This window comes from Humulus lupulus, chromosome 8 (assembly GCF_963169125.1).
Source record: "Humulus lupulus chromosome 8, drHumLupu1.1, whole genome shotgun sequence".
In the NCBI taxonomy this organism is placed as follows: domain Eukaryota; kingdom Viridiplantae; phylum Streptophyta; class Magnoliopsida; order Rosales; family Cannabaceae; genus Humulus; species Humulus lupulus.
The window spans coordinates 28,729,029-28,740,751 of record NC_084800.1 but is presented as its reverse complement, the minus strand read 5'-3'; the positions used below and the strand labels follow the sequence as shown (position 1 = coordinate 28,740,751).

General features: G+C 35.8%; 3 protein-coding genes and 1 pseudogene across 3 annotated transcripts; all 4 read right to left on the bottom strand.

Moving 5' to 3' along the window:
* Window positions 1-2,129, bottom strand: LOC133795208 (uncharacterized). The gene is made up of 4 exons (XM_062232666.1): window positions 1,134-2,129; window positions 645-851; window positions 132-228; window positions 1-23 (listed from the first exon to the last, which is right to left on the bottom strand). Exons 1-4 carry the CDS (start codon window positions 2,127-2,129, stop codon window positions 1-3), a joined length of 1,323 nt encoding a protein of 440 aa, XP_062088650.1.
* A 4,495-nt stretch (window positions 2,130-6,624) lies between these two features.
* Window positions 6,625-7,774, bottom strand: LOC133796567 (NADP-dependent alkenal double bond reductase P2-like; annotated as a pseudogene).
* On the bottom strand, window positions 7,444-8,176 carry LOC133795207 (NADPH-dependent oxidoreductase 2-alkenal reductase-like). The gene is made up of 2 exons (XM_062232665.1): window positions 8,024-8,176; window positions 7,444-7,650 (listed from the first exon to the last, which is right to left on the bottom strand). Exons 1-2 carry the CDS (start codon window positions 8,174-8,176, stop codon window positions 7,444-7,446), a joined length of 360 nt encoding a protein of 119 aa, XP_062088649.1.
* Window positions 8,177-9,019: 843 nt separating this feature from the next.
* LOC133796566 (probably inactive leucine-rich repeat receptor-like protein kinase At5g48380) lies at window positions 9,020-11,067 on the bottom strand. The gene is made up of 2 exons (XM_062234142.1): window positions 10,201-11,067; window positions 9,020-10,103 (listed from the first exon to the last, which is right to left on the bottom strand). Exons 1-2 carry the CDS (start codon window positions 11,050-11,052, stop codon window positions 9,183-9,185), a joined length of 1,773 nt encoding a protein of 590 aa, XP_062090126.1. The 5' UTR covers window positions 11,053-11,067; the 3' UTR covers window positions 9,020-9,182.
* Window positions 11,068-11,723: the final 656 nt, after the last annotated feature.

The following is an 11,723-nucleotide window of genomic DNA, read 5'->3' as shown; positions in this document are numbered from 1 at the left end:
CTAAATGCAATTCTTAATGCAACCTAAAGTAACCCATATGCAATTACAAATGGAATCTTACATACAAGCCCAATGAAACCATCTGCAACCTTATATACACGCTCATTGAAACTATTGCAAGCGTAACATACCCCAATGCAACCCACTACAACCTATTGCAACCTCAATTATAAAGTCATTGTAACTCCCTTCAACATCAAACACATACCCAATATAACAAAATGCAACCTAATGCAACTCAATGCAACCATCAACAACCTCAGATGTAAAGTAATCTTTAAATTTCTTATTTGCAAATCGATCAAATATCTTAAGCAACTCAGTAAAACATAAAGAAAATGATCCAATAAAATTGTCTAGATCTACAAAATCAACAATGCATATTGATTTGTATCATCTTAGTTTTGTACCAAAACAATTTCTTTGTTTTTTTTTTTTAAAAATAAAGCAATAATGAATGAATATGTATCAGTCTTCGATATTTTATTCTAGGATGCAGTTAGTATCTAATTCCTTATTGGACGGTTTCTGCAAGTCTTTCTATTATGTCCATATTGACCACAACTTCCGCATTTGTTTTGCTTTTTTTGTTTTTTGTTTTTCTCCCATGCAGCTTTGCATCTTCTTTTCTTCGGTCTGCCTACCCTTATTCTTCCTTCTGGAGGGTGTACTTTCACAGCTTTGATATGTTCAGGTATTTCCCAAGTGTCTTCATTGCCAATTGGGTATACAATTTCTTGATAGGTTGCAACCATGGCTTCCTTGCTATAATATGGAGAACAGTATTGATATGGGTCTTGATTCATTTCTTTAAGAATAGCAATTGCATAGGCACAAGGAAGGTGATCCATCTAAAACCTATTGAATCAATTATGTATTTCATTAAATGAATTTCATTATGAAACCATATTAAATCTTTAAGTAACCAATTGAGTTATGTATCTAAACCTGTTGCATGTGCAAGTTCTTGAGTTGAGATCAACTATTGATTTCTTGACATCATCACGAACTTCGTACAAAATATGATTTGTTGGGTGCACCTATTTTTTTCCCAATGTAACATTGTTATTGTTGTATGTGTAGTCAAATAAGAACTATAAATAAAAAAATGTAACTGAAATTTAAAATAATACCGTCAACTTCAATGAGTAGATGTAGTTGTCATTCAAGATCCCTTCATGCTTCTTAGTCAACTTGGTGGAGGTTGCATTTGTTATCTTCCTGTTAGTCCAACTCCATTGTTGAACCAAACCTCGTAAACACTCTAGCATTGTACAAATTGGTAGCTCTCTTACTGCTACGATTGCAGAATTCAAGGATTCTGCAATGTTCGATGTCATATTTGAGTATCTATTGTGTGGTGAGTGAACTCTTGCCCATCTGTTGTAGCCAATATTTTGTAGGTAAGGTTGTAGCCTGTTGTCAATCATATCAAGTTCTCTCATGTGGTACTCAAACTTTTTGACAGTGTATGCATTTGCAGCTGCGAAAAATGTATCCTTGAACTTTTTTGAGTTCTTCTTGAACTTGCTTTTCATGTTTTTTAGCAGATGGAAGGTGCAAGCCCCATGTGGTACTTCTGGGTACACTGTGTTGGTTGCTTTTATGATGCTTTCATGTCGATCAGATACAATGCTCATGCATTCTCTTACACCATAAGCTTTTTTGAAATTCTCAAAAAACCACTCCCAAGAATCATCATTCTCTGAATCAACTTCACAAAATGCTAGGGGGAAGATTCTACCTTCTGCATCTTGAGTGGCTGCAACCAGTAATGTCCCTCCATATGCTGATTTAAAAAAAGTCCCATCAACTATTACAACAGGTACGCAATAGTTCCAGCCTTTAATTGAAGCATTCAATGCTACAAAAGCATATAAAAACTTGCCATCTTCATCTGCTTTTAGTTCAATATATGATCCTATATTTGTGTGATGCAACATATAAAAATAACTAGGCAATTCTGCATAAGATTCAGCTGCTTTACCTCTCACTTTTTCAATAGCTTTTTCTCTAGACCTCCAAGCTTTGCTGTATTTGACTTGCACTTCATGATCATGTTTCAAGTCCCTAACAATATCTGCAGCTGTGTACTTTGTTTTGATGTCTGTGAACTTGTGCTTGATCATATCTGCAATGATTGTCGAGGTTGCCTGACATTGGTTTTTTAATCTTATTTCCAATGCACATGTGTGAATGTGGCTGAACCTTCTAATTATGAATTGATTTGTGTTTCCATTCCTTGAAGCTCGTAACATCCACTTGCAATTTTTGTCAAGGCAAGCAACAACATACTCCTTTTTGCAAGATTTTTGCACACAATATTGGAAATGATTGCTGATTGCATAGTGGCTCAATACTGTCTTCAAAGTATCTTTGTCTTTGTAGATTTGAGACAAAGAAATCTCTTGGTGGTGCTTGTTGTTGATTACCAAATCTTCATCAATGTCAATCACTTCTTTTGTCTAGAATTTCTATAATTTGGTTGGAGACCGAGTTTGCATAATCAATAAATCCTACAACTTCTTTGGCACCACAATCAAGAACTAGTTCATCATCTGAATTTGATGCCTCTCCTTCTGCTTGTGCAACTTCATCATACAGTTGATTATGTGTTGTTGTACTCCTATTTGAGAAGAATGATTGCCTAATTGAATTGATCTCAGTTGTGAGGCACAATGGATATTTTGTTAAATCTGCTTCCTTTTTCTTCAAGTCCATGTAGAACATCAATTGCGAATCATCAACAATTTTGAAAGTAGGGTATCCTTCTCTAACTTGATACTCGATTTTTAAAACTGTTGATTCTGGTTGCAACTTCAACTGTTCACATATTATTCCAACCAAGTTGTTGTAGGTGCAACTATATGGAATGAGTAAACCACAAACTTCAAAGTTGATGTAGTTTCTTCTGTTTTCATCCCATTGCCCACTGTGTTGGATTACAATTGCAATGCTATCCATTACCTGCAACCAAATTAACCTAATAAACGACAAATGAAGTGCATATTCTTTTTTATTATTATGGTAAAGAACCCAAAACAATATCCTAAGAATCCTAAAGAATTTTCAAAGGAATTCACTGCAATCTCAGCTTTAAGCCCATGCAACCTACTATAGCTCTATCTAACCATGGACTGCAATTTCAAATGTAACACAACAAACCACTTCAACTACATTAACCTCATTATTAGCAAATTATAAAAAAAATATATGAAACCAATTGCAAAATATATCACCTTAAGTCTACTGCAACCCCATAAAGACTAAATGCAAGGTCGACCCCAATGCAAGCCCAATTCAACTTAAAATGCAAAACCCAATACAACTTAAAGCAACACAACAACTAATGCAACCAAATGCAACATATAGCAACCTAAAATGCAATCTCATGCAACCGAAAGCAACACATGACTAGTCCAAGTGTAACCCACTGCAACTCCTAATGCGAGTTATCCAACTGAATTACGAATGCAACCACATTCAACCGAAAGCAACACATGGCTAGTCCAAGCGCAACCCACTGCAACTCCTAATGCGAGTTATCTAAATGAATTATGAATGCAACCTAAAGAAACACATGGCTAGTCCAAGTGCAACCCACTGCAACTCCTAATGTCAGTTATCCAAATGAATTACGAATGCAACCATGTGCAACCGAAAGCAACACATGGCTAGTCCAAGTGCAACCTATTGCAACTCCTAATGTGAGTTATCCAAATGAAATATGAATGCAACCTCATGCAACCTAAAGCAGCACATGGAAAGTTCAAGCGCAACCCATTGCAACTCCTAATGCCAATAATCCAAATGAAATACAAATGCAACCACATGCAACCAAAAGCAACACATGGCTAGTCCAAGTGCAACCCACTGCAACTCCTAATGTCAGTTATCCAAATGAATTACGAATGAAACCACATGCAACCGAAAGCAACACATGGCTAGTCCAAGTGCAACCCACTGCAACTCTTAATGCGAGTTATCCAACTGAATTACGAATGCAACCACATGCAACCGAAAGCAACACATGGCTAGTCCAAGCGCAACCTACTGCAACTCCTAATGGGAGTTATCTAAATGAATTATGAATGCAACCTAAAGCAACACATGGCTAGTCCAAGTGCAACCCACTGCAACTCCTAATGCGAGTTATCCAACTGAATTACGAATGCAACCACATGCAACCGAAAGCAACACATGGCTAGTCCAAGCGCAACCCATTGCAACTCCTAATGCGAGTTATCTAAATGAATTATGAATGCAACCTCATGCAACCTAAAGCAACACATGGCTAGTCCAAGTGCAACCCACTGCAACTCCTAATGCCAGTTATCCAAATGAATTACAAATGCAACCACATGCAACCGAAAGCAACACATGGCAAGTCCAAGTGCAACCCACTGCAACTCCTAATGCGAGTTATCTAAATGAATTATGAATGCAACCTCATGCAACCTAAAGCAACACATGGCTAGTCCAAGTGCAACCCACTGCAACTCCTAATGCGAGTTATCCAAATGAATTACGAATGCAACCACATGCAACCGAAAGCAACACATGGCTAGTCCAAGCGCAACCCACTGCAACTCCTAATGCGAGTTATCTAAATGAATTATGAATGCAACCTCATGCAACCTAAAGCAACGCATGGCTAGTCCAAGTGCAACCCACTGCAACTCCTAATGCAAGTTATCCAATTGAATTACGAATGCAACCACATGCAACCGAAAGCAACACAAGGCTAGTCCAAGCGCAACCCACTGCAACTCCTAATGCGAGTTATCTAAATGAATTATGAATGCAACCTAAAGCAACACATGGCTAGTCCAAGTGCAATGGGTTGCATTCAACACGTAGGAATTAAGTGCAATCTAAAATGCAACACAGCAACTAATGCAACCAAATGCAACTTATAACAACCAAATGCAAATTATAAAACAACCCTATTATTTACAAATTATAAAACAGCCCCATGCAACAAAATGCAACATATAGCAACTTAAAAAACTAATTATTCAAAATTAATTATGTTAAGCAACATACCTTTGCTTACTGAGACTTAATGCCACCTAGATTTGATGGATCTTTTGTATTTTTAATTGGAATTTACAGGATTGAACAAGTGTGATTATCTTGTTGATTTGGATATGATGGGAGCAATTTCTAATTGCAAATAGAGCTCACATTGTGTTGTTGCTCGAATGAAGACGGAACTGTATAATTGAAATAGAAACTCTAAGAATATATAAATAATAAATAGAGTTCTTTGCAACTTAATTCAACTTTCAATATTCTTATATGCAACTTACCTTTTGCTGAAACTATATTTTAGTTGATTAAAATTCACCACTATATTCTAAACAACCATTAGCAACTAAATGCAACGTGAAATGTAAAAAAAAAAAAAGACATATCAGTAAGAACTGAGCATCATAACTTCCAATTAATCAAAACAAAGAAGAAAATATTGCTTTCTAACATAGTGCAACCCAAAAATGCAACAACTAAGTAAAACCCACAAACTTTCAAAAGAAATTACATCTGAATTCAAGTGAGATTCTGATATTAATAAAGAACAATTAATTTTGGTTGCTCAAATTTTATTGAATAACAATACAGTACTTATAAATGGATTGTAGCACCTCCTAAATTTTGATATTAGATTATTTTTGCGACTTTCTCTGTAGAATATGAAATGCAAAATTGAACCATTAAAGAGATTATAAAAAGTTAATAAAAATTAAAAAAGAAAAGAAAAACTAAAACAAAATTAATTAAATATTACAGAATACCCATTGTTTCTCATATTGATTGATTTGTGCAATTTCAGTTCTCTTCAGCTGCTGTGGCTGGAATACCCACGGTTGCTATGGAGGAGAATACCCATGGTTGCTGTGGAGGAGAGCTTTGGTCTCGGCTGGAGTAGAGGAGCAGAATCACGTTTGGTATTAGATCTCAGATTTTGTTGATTTTTTTTTTTAAATTCCAATTTGAATTTGGTTGCTATGATGATTTAGATTTGACGGAGCAATTTGTTGTTGAAGATCGAAGCTCAAGTTGCCGCAAATATCAGTTGTCATCTTTGAGAAGAAGAAGTTGTATTTTTGAATTAAAAATTTTAGATTATGAATATATGCAGTAATTATTGAAACACCGTAAAAATGAATGAAACTTTTTATATTTCTGTATTTATAAAAAAATTCATTTTATTTTTGTTTCTTTATTTTTAAAATATAAAAATATGTTTGGTAACTATTTTTGTCTTTTATTTTTAAAAATAAAAAATAAGAAATGTGTTTGATAACTTTTTATTTTTATTTTTTGTTTAATAATAAAATATGAGGTGTTGATTTGAAGAAGAGAATAAAAAAAATAAAAAAATTGAAAACTGTTTAAAAAAATTTGAAAGTGAAAAAATTATATTTTCAAAATCTAATGAATTTTAATTAAAATTTTAAAAAATAATAAATAAAAATTGAGTTATCAAACACTATTTTATGTTTAATTGTCAAAAATTTAATTAATTAATAAAAAACTATTTTTTAAAATGTTAACACACAGCACCACCGTTCTAAGATGAGATTAGCACCACACATATCTTTTACATTTAAAAAAAAAAATCAAATAGAACAACATACATAGAAAAAGATGACATAATAACAAACATATATACAGCACTTTATATATTAGTGAGCAGCGACCCTGACTACTTGTTTGCCCAAGTTGCGACCGGTGAAGAGACCAGCGAGAGCAGCAGGGCCATTGTAAAGGCCGTCCACAATGTCTTCCACATAAACGATCTTCCCTTGTCGAATATAAGGCAGTATAGAGTCTAAGAAGGTTGGATAAATGTGGTCGTAATCATGGTGTGTGAAACCAATCACATGCAATCTTCTCAGTATGATCTGCATAAGGTTGTTTGCCCCTCGTGGCTCTGCACGGTTGTATTCTGAGATCATTCCACACCCTGCAATGCGGCCATGCACTCTCATGTTCTCAAGCACACTGCCTCCACCATTTCCCCTCCCACATGCTCCAAGTACATGTCAATTTTTTCGGGAAAGCACCTTTTCAAAGCTGCGGTCAAGTCATGCTCTTCCTTGTAATTGAAAGCCTCATCAAAACCCAACTTACACTTTAGAAGATCCACCTATACATACATATTTATAACATTATTGAACTGAAGTAGTGCTCAAGTGAAGCTCTATACATATAAACATGTATATGTACTTTCTCTTTACTTCCCAGCCAACTTTGCAAACTGTCCAACCAGCTGACCCTCTGCACCAGATGCAGCTGAAACGTATATGCATTCTCCTCTCTTTGGATGACACACTTCAAAGAATCATGCGTAAGCAGTTTGAGCGGCCATACCTGTACAGAATCCCAAAGACAAGTAGTGTTAATCATTAATCAAGCTATATACAATATTTTCTTACTTTAAACAACGTAGTCTAACTCACCAAGAACCCCAGTGTAGTAGGAGAAAGGCACATCAGTGTGGTGGATTTTGATAAAAGCATGGCTTTCGGGGTCTGTGATGAGACTGTACTCTTCCCATCTCGCTAAACCCCAAACCAACTCATCTTTCTTGAACCCACTATCTCCAGAATCCACAACTTTGCACACACCATATCCGTTAATAGGCTACATATACATATAACATATATATTAAATATTTTACTTGAGAAATAAATTGATTAAGATGATGATGAGCACTTACCAAGCCAGGGGAGCAGAAAATATACTTGGTGAGTAGAGATTGTTGGGTTTTCTTTGTTAGAGTTATTATTTGAGGGCATTTTAGTCTTTTCTTAATTATTGTTATTTTATATCTTTTGCCTTATATAAAAGGCTTGGCTTATTAGTTTTGTAACTTAGAATACATTCTCTATATTTTGCAATACACTCTAGCTTCCCTTTTCTCTCTTCATCTTTTTGCTATCTCTTTTTTGGGTTTCATGGATTGTGTCTTTGCATAATTATCATTCTTTCATAGTGAAATGCATAAAAGGGTCACAGGACAAGTAGAGGTTTTGAGCAAAAATGCGTTGGAGCCCTGTGGAAGTTGCAATCTTATGGTACTAGTGGTGATCAACATGGCTGACTCTACTGGAGTACCGGACACGTAGTCCCTCAAAATGACCTGCTTGTTGCTCACTACTTCTGCCATTTCTACTCTTAAAAATGAGTAGTAATATAGTTAACTACTGTTGGTTGATTCTGTTTGTGTCTTGCCTCAACCACATCCACATATATGTCTATTTACCAGCTTCTCACACAAACTGGTATCAACGCAATTGCTGACGATAAAGCTTGCTACATATTTTTTTTTTCATATATGTGTGGTTGTCTTGTTTGATTTTCTAACATAGTCGGACATGTCATGTCAAACCAGCAAAAGACTTTTGGATGTACAAACTCCTAATTCATTTTAATTTCTCATTACTAAACCTGTCTTCTAGTGTCTTCAGAAGAAAAGAGTTATATTTAACTCATTATTTGGAAAAACAAAACCAAAAAGAAAAGCAAATCAAATATAGAGAACAAATACTTATACCAGCTAGTAGGAGTGAAGTTATAGTTGTAATTAGAATTTGGAATGCTAATTAGTAATCTAAAGAGACGAACTAATAAAATGTCTTATGTTGGGAATGGGGATGGCCTTGTGCATGGTTTACTACGTGACTCATTTATTATATTACATATTGTGAGAACACAAATGTGCAATGATGTCAAGTGTAATATATTTTATTTCATCAAATTAATCAGTGTCATTTTAATGTTTATATATATATAGATAGATGTAGTATGTAAGTCACATTGTTTGATATGAACACACTGGCCCTCCAGGCTCCAGCTACCACGCATATATAAAACTAAATTTGCACAACATCCTTTGTTCAATATTTCCTAGCAATAAAATAAAACTCTATTGATCTTATAGAAAGAGTCTTAATTGTATATGTGCAATGAAGCTTTGAAGTGACTCAAATAAATCTCAAAGAGGAGGCATGTATATATATATATATATATGTATGTATGCATTTTCTTTATTATATATGTATAAAAGTGGAGGTATAGCGTATACAGTTCCATGGAACACATATACAAAAATATGTTTTTATTATACAAGACTACTTCCAAGATGTTAACTGCGTTTTGGCTGCAGCAGGGAGTCAAAAGTCACATGAAATGTCATATCTCAGTCCAATGTTGCCCATTCTTTCGTACACTTGAAGCATTGTTGGCCTATCATATGGCACAGGATTAACACAATCTGTTACTATTCTGAGCACCTCCAAGATTTCGCCATCAAATCCTTGCCCGATCAAGGCTTTGTCAATGCCATCATTCAATAAACCAGAGCCAGTTGAAACATGGTTGATCCACTCCACCAAAGTGCTGTGAAGAATAGTAACGCAATCAGAGTTAGGTTCCTTTCCAGTTACCAACTCAAGCAGCACGGTGCCACAGTCATACACATCCTTCTTAACAAATTCAGACTCCCACACCCCACTGTTCACAAGCAAACCAGAGTCATTCTCATTTGGGTACATAAACATTATTCCTCCATAATTTGAAATGATTGCGTGCCCAAAATTTGATATCTTGGGCTCGTAGTAACAATCCATTAAGACACAGCTGGAGTTTATTCTGCGATGGACCACTTGAAAGACACACTTGTGATGAAGCCATGCCAAACCTCTGGCTACTCCCATGCCAACTTTAACCCTCAGAGACCATTGCAGGATTTTAGATTCATCTTCAACCCGATGTATGCAATCATAGAGATTTCCATTGGACATATGTTTGTAGACCAGAAACCTTTCATTTTCAACTATGCAGAAACCCAAAAGAGGGATTAAGTTGTTGTGCTTCATCCTAGCCAGAGCCAAGAGCTCAGATACAAATTGGCTCTCGTTGTGAGGGGAGTCATCTATCCTCTTGACCGCAAGAAACAAGCCATTTGGAAGAGTGGCCCTGTACATCGTCCCTGTGTTTCCTCTTCCTATCACATTAGCCATGCTGAAATTGTCTGTTGCTTTACAAAGTTCCGAGAAACTTATTCTATTAGCCATGTTTTCAAGCTGAGGAATCTGTTTATGATGAGATTGCAAATAAGTATGTGTAATGCTTAAACATTCTTGCGATCAAAAAGTTCAACTCATGAAATAGAAAAAGGAAAGCTTATACCTCTATTTGGTGCTTGCGAGTTGGAAAGGGAAGCTGTCGATCATCTTGTTTTCTCCTGGGCAACCAAGAAAACATTATACGCTTCGTGATCATCTTTACTTGTAACCAGGACACTGAGAGCGAGAGAAACACAGCCATAGCTGAAACCAAATAACCAATTCCAAAACCAATTTTGAATGGATTAACTGCTTTAATGTAATGATTGTGAAAAAGGCAGGGTTTCAAATTACCCCCACAGAGTTGTGGATTGTTTGCAAAACTTTGAGAAGTGAAATATTTTGAATCGAAATCAGGTACTTTCCCTGACAATAGATTGTTTGCCACAGAAAATTCCTTGAGTCTTGAAAGAAGAAGGAGCGCCTCCGGGATATTACCAGTAAGTCGGTTGTGATCAAGCTTAAGCACATTTAGATAAGTACAATTGGCAAGCGTCATTGGGATTACACCTGAGAAGTTGTTGGAGGAGAGATCAAGAGTAGTCACGAAACCGAGCAACTTTGATATGTCTGATGGAAGAGTCCCGAAGAGCTTGTTATTCGAAAGGTCCAAACCTACCAAGCTGTTGCAATATCCTAACCCTCTTGGGAATGTTCCCTTGAGTTCCATGTCGGAGAGACGAATGCTTAGGACCTTGGACTCTTCAGGATGCCAGCACTCAACCCCTGTGAATTTACAGATGAAACCTTCTGTGTTGTTGCTGAAGTCCCACGACGAGCTCAAGCGACCAAGAGGGTCTTCGAGGGAAGCTTTAATCTCTTTCAAACAACGGATATCATCCTCATTAGCATCAGTGGAGCCTATAAATGAGTGAATGAGCAAAACAAGAGTAGTGAGATTGAGTTTGAGGGACATGTTGATGACAGTTTGTGTAACTAAGCCTGATTTTTTAACGAGAGGCAGCTGGCTAAATATGGTTAAGTAGTAGTAATAGAAAGAGACGAAAGCCAGTATTCCAAGTCAGTCAAACTTAACATTTTAAGTCAACTTTCCAAAAAATAGCTTATACTGGCTACGATGACAATCATGGAATATAACTCTAAGTAAAAATAATAATAGAAAAACAAAGCAAGTTATCAACAGTGGGCAATATTGTCAAAAATTAATTTTGGGACCTCTTTAACATAAGCACTACTTTTGACAACGTTGCTGATGCTCTTGTGATTAATGGGTTTTTGTTTTCCACACGTTCTCGTGCGCGGGTTCCAATGCATTACAAATGTAGAACTTTCTTCACCAACATACATTCTAATTCTATCAAAGTCAAAGTTTCCACATATTTTCGTTTCAGTTACGTTACGCCTCGTAGCAGTGTAGAGAATTGAGTTCAGACGTTACTTTAGCTTTTTAATTAAAAGGTTAACACAAGTAAAGTTTTTACATTATATATGCAGATGCAGAATATGATTGCATTCGTGATGAAATCACCACAGATCATTTCTATCCTCACATGCATATATATATATAGGACAAAAATCCACCATTACACATTCACTCCAATTATTGTGGAGTCAAATTTTAATAGT